The following is a 23829-nucleotide window of genomic DNA, read 5'->3' as shown; positions in this document are numbered from 1 at the left end:
TGAAACTGGGGATATAGGATGAAGAAAACGCTGTCAGATCTTCAGTGGTATTTTTGAGCTAGTTGAATGGTTAAAACTACTTTGCTTTCTCACATTGGTGCCTGTATCTTTCCCTTACTTAGAGGCAGCAGATATCATGGCCTGTGATAAGCATTTGACACAACTTGATGTTTTTGGATACTTGCATAGAAGATAATGTATGTTAATTTGTGCTCTGCATTTAGGGCTGTAAATGCTCATCATCTCCTGAATGTATGAAAGGTGGTTAACCAGAAGTAGCAGAGACCACTGCCCCAGCCCTGACATCTCCACATCTCTTCCTCTGCTTCATAGTACTTTCTACCACCCATGCTAGGCATTGACATAGCAGCATCAGTAGGAAAGCTTCATCTCTTGTTCCTGGCACCGTTTTGCACGTCTTTAATGTGAGAAAACCCCATAATTTCAGCCTAGTCTGTCTAAATTCTCCTGGGAATAGCCCAGACAGAAGATAACTTTGCATACAGAGATCTCAAGGCCAGGAGGCATTGTTATGACCATTCCATCTGACCTAGTGAATGTAGATCCCTGGTTTACACTTACAACAGCTTTGCTAAAAGTATAATAGCTCAGAGTTAAGCCTCCTCTGCAGCTCACTCAAGCACCTGCTTCCTGCCTAAAGTCACCTGTGGGCAAAGCTCCCCTGAGCCATCAGGCTGGTTGCAGACCCTGCAGTGCTGAGTGTAGGCTTGTGCAGCGTGGCCTTGTCCTCATGGCATGTTTGATGTCCACTCACAGATCTTGCCATTGTCTTAAGAGCTCTCGCCTCTGTGCAGGTACCTCAGCCTGCTTTTTTGTAATGCCTGAGTACATGAGCCCTTAGCTGACAAGGCTCATCGTACCTGTGTCCTTGGTGTTCTTAGTAACTTACTGTATTTTCTGGTTTGGATAAGTGGTAAAAGGTGGTCATTCAGAAGAAAGACAACGTGATCAGACTTGCTTTATCAAAGCACAACATCTTCTGGTTTTGTCTTGCAGTTCAGCTTTAGATTGAGTACAATTTTTATAACACGAGATGCAATCAATATTTGTGCAAATTAAGGAAATGTCTACTTCATAATAATACAGTGGTAGGTTTCTAAGCAAATGAACTGAACTTCATTGGGGGAGAAATGGATGTACTAGGGAGTGGTATTTGTGTATAAAATTCCCAATGCTTTTATGCATTCCCTGGCCTGAAGCTGTTAATACTTGTATAATCCAAACCCAAACCTTTTCTATCAGGCAAAATGTTTATTTTTAATCTTCTAGTAATTTCTAAAATGCTTCTCAGAAAATTTTGTTCCACAGTAGTTCTTATCAGTTTTCACTGTAAATGACAGTTTTGTAGCTGAATTCCAGAAGAGAATATGTTATAAATTAACTTGTTTTAAGAGAGGAACATTTTAGTTAAATAAAGTATGAATAACAGAAATAGGGTCTTGTATAGGTGTGACTATATATATGTGAAATATATTCCACTTGGCATATAATTATGTATCATTTATGTGCAATAGTTAAAATAGGCTATTCACATTGTCAGCATCAAATACACATAGTCAAGTATTTTTTGTTATGTAATAGTATTATACTGTCCCTAGAAATGAGGAGGTGTACAACTGCCAAACTGAAGAAAATTGTGAGATACGAATTTTCTGTTTCATACTGAAGACAGTAAGGATGCATAAGGATAAGGCATGAAAGAATACGAATACAGTACATAAATAAATATCCTATTCATGTATACAGACATCAGGCAGAATATTCTTCAGAATGCTACTGTGGTTGCCTGCAATATTTAAAAATTATTACGGGTTAGATGTAATATTTACATTAACTCTATTTTAGATATCTGATATCCACGTTACTGGAGAGTCAGAAGACATGTCTGCTAAAGAGAGACTGCTCCTGTGGTCACAGCAGACAACTGAAGGTTACGCTGGAATACGTTGTGAAAATTTCACTACCTGCTGGCGTGACGGGAGATTATTTAATGCCATCATTCACAAATACAGGTAAGTGCTCCGTTTGTTCTCCTGGAAAAGGTTGATGACACCATTTTAATGGACATAGAGAGAGGGCTCTGGTTTATGCCTGTGCTAGCACTGCAGGTGTGGAGATGACACTGGCTCTCCCAGGGCAATTTCTTTCTTTTTGCAGCCAAAGGATGCTGCATTAGCTCCTTCGTGTCCCTGTTTTTTCAGAAGTAAATCCTGCACTTCTATCATGGGGCACCTCCTGGCTGCACCAAAGAATATCCCTGGGTCCAGTTTTCAACACAATCTTTTTATCATCCTAACACATATAGGCAGCGTAAATGGAGGGCTGATCACCAAAGTGCAAACCTGCACTACTGGTGAAAGCCATGAACTGCTGCATGACCTGAAATCCCCATATTCTTCCTATATGACTTTATGATGGCCCTGGAGCCTAGTGCTTCTCTGGTGTTTCTGCTTGGAGCGCTCTGAGCTGTGTCTCTTGTAAGATAGTGGGATATTCTTATAGAAAAGAATGGCTGACTCGAATGTTCCTAGTCTGAGAAAGGAATTGTGCTACTCTGCTTTGTGACCACACTTGTACAAAGTTAAACAGGTATTGGTAGAACCACTGGTGGCTGTGGCTAGAAGCTAAAGGATGCACTATGTATGTTAACTTGAAATACAGCTGAATATGTCTACTGATGAGAGGATTTCTAATTCTGGATTGTAAGTAAGAGTAGATGTCTCTTGATAAAGCTGACCTTGGCATTAAAGCTCATCAGAGGCACATGGTCTAAGATATTTACTGTGCTCTGGGTTCCCTCTTGGTTGACGGCATCTCTCTGGCTTTGCGCATTTTTTGGTTTGAGTTGTTGAATAAGGAAGTTTGTGCCCTAGAGGACAACATGAGAGAGTATTCTCGCCGAAGTAGTGTGAACTGACTTGTCTCTCACTGCACAAGGCTTGCACCTTTCTGTTTCATTACACCATGTGTAGTTTGTCAGGGACGCCCTGGGGCGTATCAGAGAAGTTTGAGGGTGCATGCTTGGTGTGTACCAGAGGAGAGACAAATTTGGTGTGTTTTAAGGCAGTTCCAGGGAACAGACCCTGAGCAGGTTATTCTGTTCTTGGGTTTCCTCTCGTGTGACCATTTGGCTCACCACAGAAAGAAGTCTAGGCAGAGGCAACCATGCATGTAGTAACGGGGACTAAGACACTAAAGTAGGATAGGAGATGAGTCAAGCAGATGGAGAATTTTCCTCACAGGTGGTGTAGAGAGACTGTAAGCCTTAACATATAGTGAAGAGCTCTGAGTCCTAGAGAAGTTACCTGTGGCAGTGTCTAACTTCATGGTACAAGGAAACTCTGTCTGAATCAATGAGATCTTTTTCTGATGATGCTTCTGTTCTGGCTAGCCAGTCAGGGAAGAGGCACATGAGAGCAAGAAAAGTCTTCTTTTAGTAACGTTGGCAAGACAAAAGGAAATAGCTGGCAAAAGACTAGGCTATTTTTCTTCAGGACAGTGCAGCCAAAAGAATTAAAATAGCACAGGCAAGTATTTGGAAAAATAAACGATTTGTAATATACAGAGTGAGAGGAGGGAAGAAAGGAAGGAACTTAATGAGGTGGAATAATGGAAAATATTTCCCAGAGCTTCCTCAGAGCCTTATAGGACTTACATAGAGCAGTGTGGCCTTTACAGCTCAGCAACTAGTAGTTGCAATACAGAATCAGTTAATAAATAATGTAAAACTTGAATTCTGTCCTCTGGCTATGTGAATGTTAAGGCTTTAGGACATGACTGAGTACCCGCAGCTGCTTTACTGGAAAATATTTCTGGCACCACTCTTGAGTTTTCATTCACAGTGCTTTAGTGGGGAAGCACAGGCACCTTTGACATGAGTGCATTGCACAGAGCAAATGATTCAGTGGCTGAGGAGCTAAGTGCCCATTTTGTGTGCTTCTGTGCCAGTTTCCATTTAGCTTATCCTCTTCCTAACTTCTCCACCTAAGGATTCTGTGTTCTTCCCAGGAACATTTACTGTCCTTATGTTGATGTCTTCTTGCTGTGAGAGAGTACAGATTCTTGGCTTTAATCTTGCTGATTAAATCCATGAGATTCTTCCACTGATTTCAGTGAGCTTCTGTGGTTTTTTTTCCCCTTTGTCATTTTATACCATGAAAACAGAGATAATAATTTCTGGCTATTGCTCACAAGGCAGGAATGGTCTTCCTAAATATTCGTCTGATATTTTTAACTGCAGCGTTTTTCTCCAGAGAGCTCATTTCAAGCATGGTTTGTGTTTTGAGCAAAAGTAGGTTGAACACTAAAAAGTATGTGCATTTCTGGCAGTGATTCTCTGTATATTTTGTTGCCTTTTTTAGTAGCTCTCATTTTGTGACTGACAGGTGGTCCCAGGAACTAGGCTGAGCATCCTGTGGATGCAGCTGGCTGGTGCACTCCACTGGAGTGGATGACCAGAGTTGCCTGCTCTGGTGGTGGTGGGATTGTACTGTGGTGCTGCTACCGCAGAGCACTCCTCTGGGTGCATGTCTTGCAGTTGCTGTGAGGCATTACAGCCCCTCCTGTGCCAGGTATACAGGATTGGTGACTCAACCACCTCCCTGGGCAGCCCGTTTCAGTGCCTGACCACTCTTTCCGTGAAAATTTTTTTCCTAGTGTCCAGTCTAAACCTACCCAGTCACAGCTTGAGGTTGTTCCCTCTTGTCCTATCATTAATCACCTGTGGGAAGAGACTAGCACCAACCTCTTCACAACATCCTTTCAGGTAGCTGTAGACAGAGATGAGGTCTCCCCTCAGCCTCCTCTTTTTCAAACTAAACAGCCCCAGTTCCTTCAGTTACTCTTCATAAGATTTATTCTTCAGGCCCTTCACCAGCTTCACTGCCCTCCTCTGCACTGGCTCCAGCACTCTACATCTCTCTTGTATCGAGGTGCCCAAAGCTGAACACAATAATAGAGGTGTCACCTCCCTACTCATGCTGAACACAGCATTTCTATACAAGCCAGGATGCCACTGGCCTTCTTGGACACCTGGGCAAGGATGCAGGGACGCATGACTGCCAGCCCTGGAAATGGTTTAAATGAGCCCAGTCCTAATTTTAAGGGGACAACATTTAGTTGTATGACAGTAATAACCAGAAGGCTTAGAAATAGCCATATATGTTACAGGTATTTAGAATTCAGTTGTACAAAGTGGCCTTATGCTGTGCATTGGATGGAGAGCACAGGCTTACTCATGAGAGGACTCAGCAGTGGAGTTCCATATGGAGGACCCATCAGGGGGGCCTGGCAGTCAGGGCCCATCCTACCACCCTAGCCAGGAGTGGGGCAGCTGGGGGGCACCAGGGCAGCCCCAGCATCAGGCACCTGCTTGAAGTGGGCTGAGACTGGGCCTGTGACTTGGGCTCACAGCTAGGCTGCACCACTGCAAGGGCCATAGCTTAGCTGGGACCAGAGGTGAGAACACCAGCAGCTCCAGAGGACAGGAACCACACTGTCTTTGAGCTAAACCTGAGCACAGACAGGAAAATCCTGTGCTCACAGCCCTGACACTGTGGCTGAGAAGTCTTTCCTGGAGGCACCATCGAGAACACAGAGATGTGCAAGTCCAGCATGATGCTTACAGTCATCTGTGAGACATGGAGGTGTCACTGTACAGTTCTAGGTCATGGAGAACTGGAATAGCAGCTTATAATTACCTCCTTTCCTGGCATATGCAATTTTTGAAATATACAAGCACACACCAGCTTCAAGAGTTTAGGAAACTATTGAAGCTGTGGAGGGCTGGGTGAAAAGCTGTGCTGTGAATCAGTTGCTAGTGGGCAGGGAGCCTCTCCCCTCAGTGGGGCTGACAGCCCACTGACTCTTAACAGCAGGCAAGTATTGTTTTATTTGGGATTCCAGTAGCAGTCTCCATTTTTTTCTGTCCTGGTGCAAGCCAGCTAAGATTTCTGATGCAGGATGGCTGCATGAATTTGCCGTGGCTCCTTGCTCCCCTCAAGGTGCATGGGAGAGAAGCTGGATAAGGCTGACGTTCCCTCTTGACTAACTCTGGTACCTGCTGCAGCAGCTCAGTGATGATCAGCAGGCTGGTGTGTGGGGGGCTGGGTGACCCCAGTTCCCTTCATCTCCCTGCCCTGCCAGCAGTGCTCTGCTTCCAGTGCCAAACCTGGGGACGTGGGCAACATGCAGGCACCGGATCACAAATACTGAGTCAGTCACCTTCTCCCCGGTTTTCTTTCCTCTCAAGCAACAAGGGTTGGATTGTCAAGAGATCTTCATGAGGGCCTTCAGAGGCTTTCTCTGTTACTTCTATTAGGAGTATGAATGACAGAAATGAGAAAATTGTTGAGGTGCTTGGATACGTATACAACCTGATTTAGGAAAATATAATCTGTTTTCACATGAGAAGGTTGCTTTTCAGCAGTTACCACTTGTTTGTGTTTAAAATGGTAAGATTGAACTTATGAAGAGTATATAAAGATTTAATTTTAAAACATCCTGTAGATTGTTAAATCCCTGGGAAATGAAGAGGGCTTCATACTGGGTTCAAGAACTGCCTCCTGGCGCTCCATTGCAGGGATTGGATTTTGCTTTTCATGCTGTTATTCTTACAAAGTCTAAATAAAATTATAAAATGAAAAAGTCACTTTTAATACTGAAGGTTGCCACGTTTGTTTAATTGTATGACTGCTTATGAGCCTCCACACCTTTCTTCAGATCTGTGATCAGTGATTAGTGAAAGCTACAGATATGCCCAGGAGATTTGAGACTACTCTGTATGTCTCATCTCTTATGTAATTGGTCTTTTACAGCTTAATTTTCCTTTGAAGGCATGTGTTATTTCCTTCAATATGTTGTGTTGGAACAAATCTGACTTCAGGCAGTTTCAAAAGTACGTGATGTTCCTTTCATACCATCATATCATACATAGCAAAAACCTGTGAGCCAGACTTCAAAGTTTTAGAGGCTGTCTTTAATCAGCATGTAATGCCCAAGCTTTTCCTGGAGATACTGCTGTCTATACACTGGGGTCTTCATCGTGCAGCTCTATCTCATCATGCATTTCTTTCTAGTCACCAGATTGTGTTGTAGGTAAATGCTCTTGATTTGTATTTTTCATTTACTTATGCCTTTTGCCCAAGAATAAACACTAATTTTTTTAGAACTGTATCCCATTATTAAAAAAAGTTGGTATTGACAGAGAATGGAAGCTTCTCTTCTTTTATTAGGAGTTGCATGCCAGATTTGAGCTAGTAATCTAAATTACAGATCTATATTACACTTTGCAGATGCGTTTATTTTAAATCAAAGCAAATTAAAACCCACAAAGTTATATAGTAGCAAGCTGGGTTTTTTTACCTCAGACTGCCTTGAGCCTTTGGTACCTGAGGGGTACAGGCAATTTCAATTCAAAAGTGTCTAAAAATGGAATTTCAGAAATAGCAAAAATAATAGCTGTAAGATTTACAGTTAAATGGCACCTATAGCTTCTTTGCTTAGGACAGTGGCTACTAATACAGACCAGTTCACTTTATTTTTGAAGAAAACAAGTAAACTATGGAGGATAGGGAAAAAAGATTAATGTAAGACATACATGGTTTTTGTAAAAGTGGGTGCAATCCTTTCTGCACCTTATTTTTATAGTCTTACAGTTTTTATAATAGATAGTTTGTCTTTTTGCATTTACAAAAGGAATTCCAGCAGGAGCAATACGTTCTTGTGTAACTAGATAGTAGCATTTAATGAGCAGCCCCCCTGGTACCTGTATGTTGAAAAATCATGCCTGCTGAGGAAGCACTGTGAGCTCAGTTCCCAGGAAAAGCTATGTTTGTACAGTTCTAGTCTCAGATGTTAGATCTGTTCTAGCAAGTGAAACGGGTCCAGCCCCTGTCCTCTAACCCCGTGGGTAAGTGGTGCAGCAGGGCTTCTGTCTGCGTGGCTGAATGCCTCCTCTGTCCCTTGGACAGGCTGCAGCCTCTTGAGGGCAGTCCTGGGTCAGTGTTGTCCCTGGAACTGGGACAACATTTGGCAATGACCAAGGTCATACTATGGGAAGCAATTAAAGAGTCATGGGCCCTTGATCCAGTCTGCTGTACACTTTCAGCATAGATGTGTGCAGTTAAATTTGGACTTGTAGGTGAATTTCAGCAACTATACTCATCAGGAAAAAAGGTAGATAAACTGTCCAGCAGCAGACTGGCAAACAAGCAGGACTCCAGCATACACATGAAGGGTTTGAGCCCAGGAAAGAAGTGAGGTTATTTCATATAATGCTAAAGCATGGCTTGTTGAGAACACATGAAAACAAGATCTCTACACATTTTAACACCACCTAACAAGAATGATCAAGCGTTAGAAAAGCTGCAGAGAAGTGGTGATAGACTTCGAAGGGATGCATTCTGAGTACATTTGAAGAAAAATGTGTTTTACTATGTGTTAAAGGCATGTAGAGATTTGATCCAAAGGAGCTCCATAAATGCTAGATGAAAAAGAGAGACAAATTTTTCAGGGTCACAAAGCTTTTCTTTTGAAATAATAACTCTGTATGCTTCAAGAGTTACTAAGTGCATGTTTTTCAGAGTGAGGTATAGCAGGGAGAAAACTGGATTCCTGCATGCCAAATGACTGTTCTGCTTTAGAGCAAGCTGTTTCAGCCTTACCCAGGAGGATTTGCCATGTATGTATAGCTAGTTGAACAGTAAGCTCATGACTGGCAATGCATGTAGCATCCCCCTGCTGTTAAAACCTGTTGCAGCTGATCAGGTACTGACACGAATACATTCCTCAAGGGGAGGGATGGTGATGCCTCGATTTGCAGTAACATGTTGACCACCCTTGGGAATGAATGAGAAAGAAACTAAATATTACACAGTGTCAAGCCTTAAAATGCTAGAGGATGTGTTTTAAATGAAGAGATCCGTTGAGTCTGCTAGTTGTGGCTCGATGTTTTGTGACTTGTAGTTTATTGTTACCCAGCTTTAACAAAATGTGAGTTTGGTTGCATTGCCTTCCCCTCCTCCCCCCACATTGTTCAGAAGCATGGTTGTTATTGTTTTCAACAGTTTTTGTTATGTAGAAGAGATGAACTTGGCACCAAGGAATGGCAATTTGGGAAGAGATAAGCAGCCTTTAGGATGAGTAAAAATATTGACAAGCAGAAGGGCTTTTGATGTTACTTGCCTGAGTATTCATATACATATAAACTAGTGGGTTTAGAAATAGCAACTAACTTCAGCTGCAGTTTAATTGAATGCACTCGGAAAAATGCTGTGATGGCTCTTGGTAAAGGCTGTATTAAAATAGTACTGGAAGCAGGCTTGCAATTTTAGCATATTGTGTTGTGGTTGGTGGTTATCCCTAGATGGAAGACTTCCAGGCAGTTTGGTTAATTAATTTCAGATTTGGGCTTAAAATCCTCTGTATGTCGTGCTGGATCCTACTCCTAAGTGGCAGCTGAATGAGAGTTAATAGTTCGCTTTATGTAGTAACTGAGAAGAAAAAAAAATACTGGGATGAAATAAAACCTTTTGTTTAGGCCAAATAGAAGTAAAGCAAAAGTAAAGCCTTGTATTGAAAGGCCAGGTTTTTAAATTCAGGTTTCATGTGTCTCTTCCTCTTTGATTGGTAAAGACCAAGAAACTTTTTTCAAAAAGTCTGTGGTGTCTGAGCAGTGTTGACATATGTACCCATGAAAAACAGGACAGGGAGAGGTCTCGGTCTTCTAACAATGCCCTTTGCAGATTTGTGGCATATGGAGAACAGGCTGTCCCCAAGGCCAGATGGCACAAGGAGCCTTTGGGAAATCTTTGGAACTCATTGTGGTAGAAGGTACCAAGTTACTTCTTCCCTCTTGGTAACTACATGGAATCTCACTGTGAAGCTGGTGTGTCAGACACTGCTGAGATCTGCTGGCAGTTTTCTAAAGCAGAATACAATCATTTGGTTGGTTTTCTTCATTGTCTTTTTTGATATTCAGACTCTCCAAGGAGAGGTACATTATTTGTGGTTATTTCTGTAAATTGCACAGTACAGGTTGAGGTTCGCAAAAATCACAGAATGTTAAGGGCTGAAAGGGACCTTGAAAGCTCCTGTAGTCCCAACTCCCCTGCCAGAGCAGGGTCACCTAGAGCAGATCACACAGGAATGCATCCAGGTGGGTTTTGAATATCTCCAGAGAGGGAGATTTCACAACTCCCCTAGGCAGCCTGTTCCAATGTTCTGTTACCCTCACAGTGAAAAATGTTTTCCTCACATTTACATGGAACTCCTATGCCTCAACTTCTACCCATTGCCCCTCGTCCTGTCATTGGACATCACCGAGAAGAGCCTGAATCCATCTTCTTGGCACTCACCCTTTACATATTTATAAACATTAATGAGGTTACCCCTTCATCTCCTCCAAACTAAAGAGACCCAGACTCAGTCTTTCCTTGTAAAGATGTTCCACTCCCTTAATCATGTTTGTGGCTCTGTGCTGGACTCTTTCCCTGTCCTTCTTGGACTGAAGGGCCCAGAACTGGACACAATATTCCAGATGTGGCCTCACCAGGGCAGAGTAGAGTGGGAGGAGAATCTCTCTCAACCTACTAACTACCCCCCTTCTAATACACCCCAGAATGGCATTGGCTTTCTTGACCAAAGAGCACATTGCTGGCTCGTGTTCAACCTTCCATCACTAGGACCCCCAGGTCCTTTTCCTCTTCACTGCTCTCCAACAGGTCAGTCTCCAACCTATACTGATATATGAGGTTGTCCTTTCCCAGGTGCAAGACCCTACACTTGCCCTTGTTGAATTTCATTAAATTTCTCCCTGCCTGACTCTCCAGCCTGTGTAAGTCTCACTGAATGGCAGCGCAACCTTCCATCGTTTCAGCCACTCCACCCAATTTTGTGGCATCAGCAAACTTGCTGACAGTGCACTCTGATTCCTCATCCAGGTCGTTGATGAATAGAGGTTAGAGTTGTAAGCATTGTTTCTGTTTCAATTTTAGCATAAGCAAAAAATTGACAGTTACTATCCCATTACCAATTTCATAATGACAAAAACATGTAAAATCTGGTTTTAAAGCTGGTGAAAGGACAGAATGAAACCCTTCCTAATTTAATTTTTGTATATCCTGAGCTTGAAATCTACATAGCGAGCTTACTGCCAAGTTGTAATTAGGGTCCATTAGGCATGGCTAAAGCTGAACTCAACATTTAAATAATAGGTCTTTGAGGACACAATGCCTCAGTTGTGTCTTTATCTAAATCAATTGGTATGGCAAGTTACAGGTAAAGTTTTGCTGTGCTAACAAAGGTGGGACAGGAAGGTTCAGTAGTTTGTTAAACACAGTGCTTATTGAATCAAGGACATGCATGACAGAAGAAGTTACCTTAATTAGCTGTGAAAGGAGCTAAATCAATAAATGAGGACACCAGAGTTGTTGGTGTTCTGTTTGTTTTTGTTTGGTTTTTGTTGTTGTTGTTGGTTTGCTTTGTTTTTTTAGTAGAGCTGAAATGTTCATTATTTTTCTCCTGGAAATCTTAATATAACATGTTGGCATGTCTGAAGAAGAGACAGGAAATATATCTGTAAATAGTGTGCCCCTGTTACAGAAATTCCAGCTCACTGTCACTTGCAATATATTTTTCAGAATTATTCATTGTATATGAACAGTATATGAAAAATTGAAAGAGAGATACACAAAAGAGAGCTGAAGAGCAAGTCACATGAGAATTTTTCATCTCTTGAAGGAATAAAAAGGCATGATTGTTCATCTTTAGAGAAGCATTGAGTGAAATCTACAGAGGCACATAAAGTAATGAATAGTACAGGCATTCCTGTACTGCTGACACAAGAGAAGACAAAACCAGAGTCTACGAGTCAAAATGATCATGTTAAATACATTAGCAGAATATGTTATTGAGACTGGGGCCCTGTGGATCTTGAGAAAAGAATTTGCCACATCCTTGAGCAAACAACATGCAGAGCTGTATTCAGCAGCATGCTTTTTGATTTATCACTGCTATAAAGATAAAACTTTTCTATAATAACAGTTTTCACCTGGAAAACTGTTTGCCATTTTCCTTGTATTCGGAAGCAGTACTTAACTTCAGTGATAACTTGCTCTTTAGCAAGTTCTTTTGAACAAGACTTAGATTCGTACCTGACATGGAGACAAACTCTTTAAGAAGTTCTTGAACATTGACATGACGTATAAGCTGATGTAAATATTCTTTAGCACTTTTGAAAATCTGTTAAGGAATAGATTAAATGCCAGGCATTACTATATATTAGATTAAATAATAAATAGATTTTATTTCATCATCTTATTTGTAGAGTTCCAGGAAAGGACCAGGAGATAGAAGTGATAGAGCTAAAATTTCTGGTTTGCATGGATGTTTGCTATTTTCTGATTCATTTCCTTTCAATCCTTCTGATATTAACCAAAATCTCTAGTGTAGATTATAATGTATTTCTTGTGCTCTGAAATAAATGTTGGATCAGATCTGAGAAGTACTATTTTTGTGTTTATTTTAAATTTATTTTATGGCTATGTATGCTGGCAAAGTCTTTAATTTGTTTCAGTAGTCCTCCCATCCCTGAAAAATGCATGAGTCTTTCTGGAACCTTTTCAATCGTCTGTGAACAATGAAGCAAAGAGTTTGTTTAATTTTTATAGGCATTTTCTAATTACAGCAGTGGAAAACTTAAGTGTATTACAGTGATGTCTACACTTTGCATTTTCAGTCGTGTTTTCACTGAGAGCTCTGCTTGAAACTCCCTATATTAATATTTCTTCTCAATAGAAGCCCAGAAGGAAATTTCCTTTTAATATAAAATATTACTCATGCAGAGTTGTGACTGAGAGAGAGTTGTGCAAATTAAACAGCTGAGGTGGTTCATGTGAATAACTTCAGCCTTGTCAGTAAAACTCCTGAACTCTCATTAACAGTATTTTCATGAGGAGCACTACTCTGTTGTATATACATTTTTATAAAGTTAAGCATTGCTTTAACTTGGGCAGCTGTCACCTGGGAGCAGTGAAGAGAAGGATGTGGCTTCTTCATCATGATGTGGGGAAATAAAAGTTCTGTTAAATATATTTTTCCAAGTCAAATTAACAAATTCCCTTCAGATTTAACCTCTTGTCTTAATGGGCAAATGTTGTAGCTGGAGGTTTGGATATTGAACCAGTTTACTAAGTATTAGATTTGGGCTATGGGAAAATCTGCATGTGCCTAATGTTATTTATTATGCACAACTCTTTGATTTGAAGAGGAGTCTTTGCAGAGTAGAAAGCTGCATTATAAACCACTTCACTTCTTCATGATGTCCTGCAGGTATTATTCACTTGTCTTTATGATGATAGGTATTTGGTATCTTGAATCAATCATAATTTAGTTGCTTCCTAATTGAAATGGTATTATTCAAACCCTGGTTTTTCCTCATTTCTGATACAAACTATATGTGGCAGTTTTAGGCTGATGCCTAGGAATTTTTCCACAGATTGAGTAGAAAGTGGTAGAATGTAAATAAATTACCATTGGATGCAAAAGGAAAAATAATGGTAATGTCTATAAATAATAAATAATCCCATTGGTCTGATAACTAACATAAAGTTAGTTGTATAGACTAACTTTTTCTATTTTTGGCTTCTTTGCTCTGGCAGATATTATCTGGTGCTTTTGCTTGGCTGTTGCTGACCTTGGCTGTGTTCATGTTGTGGCTAAGTACTAATGAGCTACTCTCTGCATTTCTCCTCTTTTTCCCTTGTCTAGGAGGGGAAGAGGGGGAAGCTGTTGGTAGCCCCCTTGGTTTTGTCTGGGGTGTGTGTGTGTGTGTGTGTGTGTGTGTGTTCTTGTGCTGTTCATAAATTGTAAATACATGTAAATATTGTATATTTTGTACATACTCATTTTGTTTCGTATTTCTAGATTTTAGTGTGCTTGTAAATACATCTTAATTTGCTTCCACTGAGCTAGTCTGGCAATTTTATTTTTTGGGGGGTAATTTCAACCCACCACACTGTGTCAAATTTCTGAGTCTTGCACTAAGATTTTAAAAGGCAGGCACCTTCCAGTCTTCTTATAACTTGGAATGATTAATGACTCGCTGTGTAGAAGCCAAACCTTTTGACTTAGGTGTGGCAGCAGCAGAATAATCTCCTTTGCTTGGAATGTTCCAGCTCCGCTGGTGTTTGGGATGTTTATATGTGTTTTGATGGCAAAGCCCCAAACCGCTGAATAATCTGCCATAAAATGACTCACAGTATTATGACAAAAGGTGGAGTCATTGTCTTTTACTTAAAGTGCATTTAATTTAATTTCTTCTTGAAAAGAAGTGTAAAACCACTTACTAGTGCAACGCGTATGGATATAATTGTTGTGCATGACAAATTGCTTCTACAGAACTCATATATGTTCTCTTTAGCCTTAAAAATTAAAATACCTGCCATGACGGATGATGATTTTACATCTAGTGTTTATGTCAACTAAGACAATTAAATAAATACTTACTAGAAGAATGCTCATCACAGCTGAAATTTACACAGTTAGAAATTCAGAATTCAAAGGAGAAATGAAATACTAAAGATACTGGAAAATATTTGGGAGCATTTATAATAGAGTCCTGCAAGAATGATTGTGCACAATCCATGCTCATTAATAATAGATTCCCTTAGCTCTTAGAGAAGGACAGTGATCAGTGATCACAGCACTGAGATCTGTGTGTGCATGCTCAAATGCTAATTCTCATGTGCCCAATTAGTGGGCAGGGATCTCTGCAAGCTTACAGCAGATAAAATTGACCTTTATTGAAAACGGTGAGAAAAGACAAGCAAAAGGAACAATGTGATATGCAGGGCTTTCCTGAGCCATGTTTTTCAGATGAATTTTTATGGGTCTAAAAAAGTCTTTCACTGAGCTCTGGGAGGTAAGCTCTTTTTCCTGTGGCTTGTCAACGTGTCCCTCTACTGTTTGGGAGGAGGAAAGGTTGCTGTGCAGAGGGTGGAGGACCCTATAGGGGTCCTCTAGGTTGTTATGCTACGTGTTAAGAGTATAATTAACTGAAAATAGCAATATTCATTGCAAATTTCCCTTGGTCTTAAAGGGGGAACTGGAGTAACTGTATGCTGCTATGAGTTTCAGGGATGGGAAAGTGTGTTTAAAAGGTGGGGAAGGCGTATCACAGAGTGGGTTTTTCTTCCACTGCACGGTTGAAGCCGCAGCACTGATGTAAAACCGATCTGTTTCGCAACAGCAGTTGGTTATAACTGATTTTTACCTGTATTGCAGTGAGAAAAACCTTACCTCCCCTTCATCCAAATGAAGGCTTTATTCTAAGAAGATTATCATGTCACGTCTCTGTGACTTGAAGCCCCTTTTTCTGGGAACAGAGAAGGCTTTCAATAAACTTGTCCTTTCTTGTTCTGAGAGGTGGCAGTTGAACAGACAGTGTAGGTGATTCTCAGCCCATTTTTTTCAAGTGTGAAACAAATGTAAAGAAGGCAGGTGAGAAAAAAGCCAGACCAACAGTACGCTTACAGAAACTTGCTTCTCATGTCAAAACTGTGCCGTAGAAGCGATCTTCATTACTCATACTGTCTCCATTATTGTGGCTGAAAGAGGAAACTTGAAAGTGCTTATTTTCATTTTCTAGTATTGTCTTTTATTTTTCTTGGATTTTATGTGCTGCTAAGAGTGACCACTGATCTTGGTTTCTTCGCATTGTTTTCTTTGCACTGAAATTCAGAGAAGAAAGGCATGAGCTGGATCATGCTCTCCTCCTAAGCCTATGGGAAGTGGAAAGTCCCACTGGTTTAGGAGGATTATGTTTCTTTTTACACCGCTTAAGTTTTATATTAATTGAATGTTCTTTCAAGAAATAATAGTGCAGTATTATCATCTCTCTTGTGGGCTTCTTTAGAGGACTCATAATTCACAATTAATTCAAAGACAACCTTGTACTGAGTTTCCCAAAATTAGTACCATTTTGGGGTATTGCCAAATGAAATGTTACTATTCCTTTTGAACAATGAGATATTTATTGCTGTTACTTCTCTCTGTTGCAATTCTTTAAAGCTGCTGCAAGGAGAAAAAAATAGTTTCTCTAGATACAAAAATGAGAATTTTTTTCTTGATTTATTTTTCTTTTGGTCTTGTCTTTTAGAATTTTTTTCAGTGTGAGTGTGATTCTTCAGTAGAGTAAGATTTCAGTAGCAAAGATTTCAGACTCTTGAGTTTTAGCTCAGCATCTTTGAAATTCCCTTCTTCCTTTTAGTTATTGCTAAAACAATTCCTGGTGTGTCAGACATTAACAGGCTGTATCCTGAGACTGCAAAATCTGAAAGCCAAACACCACATACCAAACCTAAGGGAGAATATTAATTTAGAAATTTTGCATTAATTTAAAACATTAGTGATACTGGCACAGAATAATACTTTGGGTAATTAAAGATGTTTGTAAGTAAGATAGGCTTAAGACCAACATTCCATTAAAATGAGTGTTGTGACTGGCAGTGGTGTTTAGCAGGATGAAGGTGTGAAGGTATAAGATCATTGGGCTGAGGATTATCTACAGGAGTACTGGCAGCAATGTTTCTCTGAAAGCAGAGCTTCAAGGCAGTTTGAACAAGACTTCTTTAAAGCCCAGTAGAAATACTTGTCTTCCAGGTTTAAGTCATGTTTTTATGACTGAACTTGTTTCTGTATGGGTTCTGGCATGAGCTAAAGAGGTTGAGACAGAATTGCTACAAACTTGTAAAATGTAGAAATGAACTTCCTCAAGTAAATGAGAAAAGGGAGTTTCATTTCCTTAAGGGCAGTGGAAAGGACAGGGTGCAGTAATACAGAGTCAGTGCACACCAATAAAGATGGATAAGAAAAGATTGCTGTATAAGGGATGGGCAGAAACTTGAGCTTGTAGATAAAGAACTGACAGTGTTGCAGTTGTCTGCTGCTTGTGTTTATCGCTTAGCACTGACCCTCAGCTTGTTCACATGATTTTAACAAAATCCTGTTTTCATGAGAGCTCTGTTGCTGTATCCTCTGTGCTCTGGGTTTGCCTTACTGATACAGCAGTTGTAACCAAGTGTTACTGTTTTCATTTGACAGGCCGGACCTGATAGACATGAATACCGTTGCTGTTCAAAGCAACCATGCAAATTTAGAACATGCTTTTTTTGTAGCAGAAAAACTTGGTGTTGCCCGACTTCTGGATCCTGAAGGTAGGAGAGCTGCAACGGGCTTTGTTGCAAACCTCTGACATTAAAGTAAAAGCCAAACTGCCTGCAGGTTGTAGCATATTTGCGGGCAATCTTAGACCTATGTGATAAAGCGCTGTGCTGTCTTGGTTTTAGATGTTGATGTTTCCTCACCTGATGAGAAGTCAGTAATAACTTACGTGTCATCACTTTATGATGCATTTCCCAAAGTACCAGAAGGCGGTGAAGGCATCAGTGCAAATGTAAGTTGGAGAAAAATACCTGTGCAGTCAGTATGTGAACTTCATCACTACAGTTCTTGATTTCAGCTCCCAAAATGTTAGCTGGATCTTCTGTGACTGCTGTCACACTTTTCCTTGGCATGATTTTCTATGAGGCTTGAGGTTTTCTGTGAGGGTTGAGATTTTAGAGGCCTAGCAGCTAATTCATGTTCAATACATGAAAAGACTTGTGCAGAACTTAACTAAAACCATTATACCCTGAGCTGGAGAAAGATAGAGTCTTAAGTTCATACTTTGCAGTCATAGACCTGTTTGGGAGGCACCTCAGTGCCTCTCCGATTCTTACGAATTTTAAGTGTATTAAACTGGAAAATTCTGTGTTTTCAGTGGAATTATTGAGAGCAAAACTGAAGAGTGAAATCGTCTATGTGGAAGGTTTAAGAGAGCTGTAATGAGCAAGTAGACACTGTTTCAAAATTGCAGGGTTTAGAAATCTCTGTTCTATATGTGTGAACACCTCATAGTTCAAAGACAAAGCAAAATGGGCTCTCAGATGATTTTCTTCTGATCTGTAACCTGGATTGTCCTTTGGTAGGATGTTGAAGTCAAATGGGTTGAATATCAGAATATGGTGAACTACCTCATGCAGTGGATCAGACACCATGTCGCGATCATGTCTGACAGAACATTTCCCAACAATCCTGTGGAATTGAAGGTGAGGTGTGGTGTCTTTAATTCCTTGTTGGAGTGGCAGTATCTATTGCTGACTCAAAGGATGCTTGACCAAATGAAGTGCTTGTTAAGTTACATGATGAGATCAGCTGTAGAATAGTATAATTCTTAACCTTTCCAAACAATAAATACATTACTGATGTATGAGCAATCAGAGCAAATACCTAGCTTGTCACTGATTAATTTGTTTTTTTGCAGAATTCCAGTAGAACAGTATAAGAATGTAAGCTTATGAAGTGTGTTAGGAGAGAGTTCAGAGAGCAAGGCTGTATTTACTGTAAGTTAAAGTTAATGATGGTTTTTATGTTTCTGCAGGCACTTTATAATCAGTATTTACAGTTTAAAGAAAGAGAAATTCCACCAAAGGAAACAGATAAATCAAAAATTAAACGTCTGTATAAACTGCTGGAGGTAAGTTTTAACGTGGATTGAAATGTATAGAAATTCCCTTTCTATGGCTTAAAATAACAAATGTGTTTGTATTTTTAAGGTCTGGATAGAATTTGGACGCATCAAACTTCCTCAAGGCTATCATCCAAATGATATAGAAAAAGAATGGGGAAAGCTTATTATTGCCATGCTGGAAAGAGAGAAGACCCTTCGACCTGAAGTGGAGAGGTACAGTAGTGAATGGAAGCTTGACAGACTTGGTTAATATATTTTCTGTTTTTTTAACCCATACATAAAATTGCAAATGTTCTTCTTCCATGATAACATCCACATTATTTTTCTAGTTCAAGGCCTGAAATTCTGTACCTACTTCATAGAAGCAGGTTCAGATGGTCATGACCTCAGAAGGTCATGATGAATAGTATTTATGCCTCATCAAAGCACTTAAATATAACCACCTTCTTTGTAATGTTAGTGAGAGCTAGGTTCTTACCACTTTGCTGTCTCATGTGGGCTTTATCTATTGATTAAAGATTTCCATTCACTAATTTAAAACCCCCACTTTTTATTTAACTCCTAAGTTTGGGCTTCTACCTGGGCTTCTGCAGATAGGTATAGACACCTAGGTCTGGAATCATTCTACTTAACGTTAAGCATCCAAAGGAGACACTTAAGATCTGAATCACTTTATGGAATCCTAGCATGGGGTGACAGTAGAGTGATCATTCTCTCTGCTTTATGTTCCTAAAATTAGGTGTGAAAAGTCAAGACTGTCTGTAGAAAGTCCTCAGAAAGATAGATTTGAGCCAGAGAAGATCCCCAAAACAGTCAGAGTTGAATAAATATGTGTTATGCTTACAAAAGCAAGAGCGTGACTGAAATGGCACATTCAATTGGAGGTGCTGATCCACAGCATACTGCTGGGAAAGACTCTTCTGTAGAGGAATACAAAGTAATCCCCACCATGCTGAGCAGAACACTGGAAAGCAATGAAAAAAATACAGCCTGCAGGGTAACCTGTCCTGACCTGCCAAAACTGAAGTCAGTGCCTGCCTTCACTGAAGGGAATTCTATTCGTACTTGCAGAAAGCTGGATTATCTTTGTTGAGAAAGTGTATAAATGGCATCAGTTTATTTCTTTTCCTAGCAGATGTACTGGTAATTTTATTCATATCACAGGTAAACAACCATAAACATAAACTCCTTCCCATATTTCATGTTTGGTAAAAACAAGTGATAGATTGCATGGTGATGGTCACTACCTGTAAAATTATACAGAAAAGTGAAGTGATTTTAGCCTAGTGATCAAGTTGAAGTTGTCAGTGGATTTGGACACAAGAACTTGATTCATGTTTGTTATACTGGTCATTAGTGCATCTCACTAATATGAGGTGTTGATGCAGCTCTTGGGATGGGATTTAGTTGTGGCAAGAATGTGAGACCCCTAATACTGAAATTTGGCGAGTACTGAAACTTTGCAAGCAAGTCTGGTGAATACACCTGCAAGTATCAACACAGATAGGCAATGTGTGGCCAGATTGGTGTAGGGATCAAAATTAAGATGATCTCAGTGAGGAGAATGCCAAACTCAGCTCTGGTTTGCAAAAGTAGCAGAGTTTGGCATTACTGCAGGGGTGTGTCTATGCCTTTGCCTTCTTTACAAACATAGTCATTTCATGGTGTGAGTGTTGTTTCTCAGGAGATCATAACAGCAGGAGGTGAAATACTGAAAAAATTACCCCTAACGCAAATTCTGAGTTAAAATGTAACCTTAAGGGCAGTGATCAGATTTTTCTTGCTTGTTTTGTGGTCAAAACAGCAAGAAGCAATTAGCTCTGAATGTTGAAGATGTTGAAGGGAACTCTGCAAGAAGACAGACAGGAAAGGGCAATTAGAGAACATGCCTGCTTGGACAGTGGAGCAATGATGGTGGGTCAGATGGTGTACAGGTGTCCCAACTTATATTATTATGTATGTGCTGATTAACCATTACAGTCCCTCAGTTCTGCTGTGCAGTACCATTTGAAGGAAAAGGAGTCACCTCATCCTGAAGGTGTTTTGTACCATACTGTGGAGCGTAGATTTTTTACTTCACTCCTTTTTGAAACTTTCTATTGAAAAGGCTCAGAAACACCACAAAGACTTCTTTAACTTCTTACTTGGCTTATAGACATTTAGTGACACTTATATAAAATATTTGGCATGGTGTTTCCTAGAGACGCCCTCATGTTGCTGCCTTGTCTGTACTTGCAAAGCTTTAGTGCCAGGCAGGGAAGCCAAAAGCAAGGTAGCGTACATAGCCTCAGGTAAAATCCTTTGAAGAGCTGGCAGGATATTAATTGCTGGGTTTTGAATACATGTACTGAAGCCTATTTAAAGGAGGAGAGACGAGTGTTCAAAACCAGTAGGGAAATTTCATCCCTGGAAGCTGTACATTTTGTAGGAGCTTTGTTTCATCTTTTTGTTGTTCAGCAAACAGCCAGGAGGACCCTGCTCTGGATGTAAAAATGAACAGCAGTAGTTACAGCTATCATAGCAGTGATTCACTGTTTACCAACAGTACTAGTACTCAGACCAGCATTGACTCTAATGAGAATTTCCTTTCTGTTAATTGTGGTCCCACCCTGATTAAATCTTGTATAACCTTTGGTAATGGCACCTTAGAAGGAAACAGGTAAGTTGTATGTGTTTGTGCTTTGTATTAGATGCAGTTTGTTTGTTTGTTTGTTTTTTTAAGTCATGCACCATGTGTAGGAAACATAAATAACAATACTTTTTTTTTAACGCTCTGGCATCACCTAGGTTGGAGATACTGCAGCAGATTGCAAACAGAATTCAGCGGGACAGCCAGAGCTGTGAGAGCAAACTAATACTTGCCCGGAACGCTCTGCAGTCTGTAAGTCAGTTGGTGATTTTACTTGTCTGTGTTCATGAACTTACTGCATGGAATGGGTATTTTCAATAAAATATTTTTTTAGGATTTTTGAGTGCATACTTAATAGCTGCTACTTTTATTTTCATTGTAGCGTTATTTTTAATGTAGTGTTTCTTCAGGAAAATGCCAAAAATTACCTAGAATGAGTTCAGTTAGAATTTTTTAAATTTTTGTTAGTAGTTAGATAAATGTGTCACAATTGTTTCAATAGCAGAAGTTGTTGGTTGTTTTTTTTTTCCTTTTAAATCATTTCTATTTGGTTTAGCGGCAGGGCTTAATGGCTTTCTCTTATTTATTCAGGATGCTAAGCGATTAGAGTCAGGGCTCCAGTTCCAACATGAAGCAGAGGTAGCTGGGTTTCTTCTGGAATCTGAGAACCTTCTCCGCCAGCAAGTGGTTGATGCCCAAATTCTTATTGATGGAAAATACTACCAGGCAGACCAGCTTGTGCAAAGGTACTTTGCAGTGTATTTATATGAATAAATAAATGTCCCAAATATGGATACTTCTGTGGACATTTTCAAATCTTTATGTCTGTGGATAAACTTCTCAGTGGGTGCTGAAATGAAGATTAGCTGTTATTCTGGTGGGTACATGGCTCATAAGTGTTGTTGAAGGTGAGACATTGTTTGTATTCATTTGTGAAAGTTTTGTGGTTCACCAGGATATGACTTAAGGATTTAATGTTTACTAAGTATCTGAATGTAAAAATCTTAGCTGCCTTTTTTTATTGTTGTTTTTTCATGTGAAATGCATTTATCCTCAAAATGGAGGTGACATTTTTGGTGATAGCTGAGGGTGTCTACACTGGTGATAAGTGGAATAATATTAGTTTCTATACGGCAATTTGTACAGTCCTGGTAGATGCATTTAAACAGCATAATTTGATTTTTATGAAGAAGTGGCACCAAAGTTTTTCAGGATTTGCCCTGGATTGAGCGAGATCAAGCACATAACAGGTCCTTGGCAGTGAATTGTGAGTGTTTGATCTACTACAACGTGTAGTATCTTGTAAGATTTCCACTTTGCTGATTATTCCCTGGAATTGTGTATGGTGCATGCTGGTGCCCATACCATGCTGGTTTTCTGGTTGTCCCCAATTTCTTTGTCCATTATCTGTATTTATAGAAGTATAAGCTGACATACCCTGTGCTTCCAGTATAAATACTTGTTTGTAAATACCAAATGCAACTGAAGTATAAGAGGTCATGTGAATTCATACTGCTATTCAGATCAGTATGATAAATTTTAAGCATTCAATGAAATAATTTTTATTTGTTTTATTTTAATAGGTTTGCAAAACTTCGTGATGAACTGGTTGCCATACGGACCGAATGTGCTTCTGTGTACAACAAGGGGCATGCACTGACAACAGAGCAGACAAAGCTTATGATATCAGGAATAACTGAAAGCTTAAACTCAGGATTTACAACCAATTTAAACCCTGAATTAAATGCTGCAATGACCCAAGGTTTAACACCCACTTTGGCTTCTTCAAGCTTGACATCTGATCTTTCGTCAGGTCTTACTTCCAGACTAACACCAACCATCACTCCCACTTACACACCAGGCGTCCCACCACGGTTAATTCAAAGCTATGTGACAGGAGTAGACAGTGGCAGTCTGCAAACACTCAAACTTACGCAAATCAGAAAACCTCTTATGAAATCAGCTTTTGTGGATCAGAATTTAACAGAAGAAGAGGTGAACATGAAATTTGTCCAGGACCTATTGAACTGGGTAGAAGAAATGCAGGTAGCAATCTTTATGGAAAACAGCCATTTCTAATAGTTAGGTTTACTCCTTGTAGATTATGACTAATTTTTCCTTCCTGCTTGTAAGGTGCAACTTGATCGAGCAGAATGGGGTTCAGATTTACCAAGTGTTGAAAGCCATTTGGAAAATCACAAAAATGTCCATAAAGCTATTGAAGAATTTGAATCCAGCCTTAAAGAAGCTAAAATCAGTGAGGTACAGCATTATATTATTTATTCTTTTGGTTACTTTATTACTGGGTGACCCTTAAACTAATGCTCAATTTTAGAACTGTGTTTGGGTTTCATAGTCTTACTTTCACTTCTGATGTCTTTCACTTGTGAAATCATGAGACCTAATGGTTTAACTGTCTATACTTATTGTTGTCTTTTGCTGTCATGCTCACAATACAGATCCAAATGACTGCCCCTCTTAAACTCAGCTATACAGAAAAATTGCACAAACTGGAGAGTCAGTATTCAAAACTCTTGGTGAGTGAGTTATACCTCTTTGATGTTCAGCTTTTCAGTGTACATCATCTTTGGTAAGGGATGAGTTTTAAATC

At 39.8% G+C, this 23829-nt stretch overlaps 1 protein-coding gene across 7 annotated transcripts in view; it reads left to right on the top strand.

Annotated features, from left to right (window-relative positions):
* DST (dystonin) overlaps window positions 1-23829 on the top strand; it is a 292306-nt gene that overhangs the window by 126025 nt on the left and 142452 nt on the right. For 5 of the 7 annotated variants that reach the window (XM_054383861.1, XM_054383860.1, XM_054383865.1 and 2 more), the window contains 11 exons: window positions 1867-2033; window positions 17122-17234; window positions 17367-17473; window positions 18048-18167; window positions 18500-18595; window positions 18675-18802; window positions 21377-21470; window positions 21810-21964; window positions 22802-23264; window positions 23352-23480; window positions 23678-23755. In XM_054383861.1, the coding sequence (XP_054239836.1) occupies window positions 1867-2033; window positions 17122-17234; window positions 17367-17473; window positions 18048-18167; window positions 18500-18595; window positions 18675-18802; window positions 21377-21470; window positions 21810-21964; window positions 22802-23264; window positions 23352-23480; window positions 23678-23755 (1650 nt within the window). Of the gene's footprint in view, window positions 1-1866; window positions 2034-17121; window positions 17235-17366; window positions 17474-18047; window positions 18168-18499; window positions 18596-18674; window positions 18803-21081; window positions 21249-21376; window positions 21471-21809; window positions 21965-22801; window positions 23265-23351; window positions 23481-23677; window positions 23756-23829 lie in introns of those variants that run through there. The other 2 variants (XM_054383866.1, XM_054383867.1) reach the window with 1 other exon arrangement.

This window comes from Indicator indicator, chromosome 9 (assembly GCF_027791375.1).
Source record: "Indicator indicator isolate 239-I01 chromosome 9, UM_Iind_1.1, whole genome shotgun sequence".
Taxonomy (NCBI): Eukaryota; Metazoa; Chordata; class Aves; order Piciformes; family Indicatoridae; genus Indicator; species Indicator indicator.
This window is presented reverse-complemented; position numbering and strand designations above follow the sequence as displayed.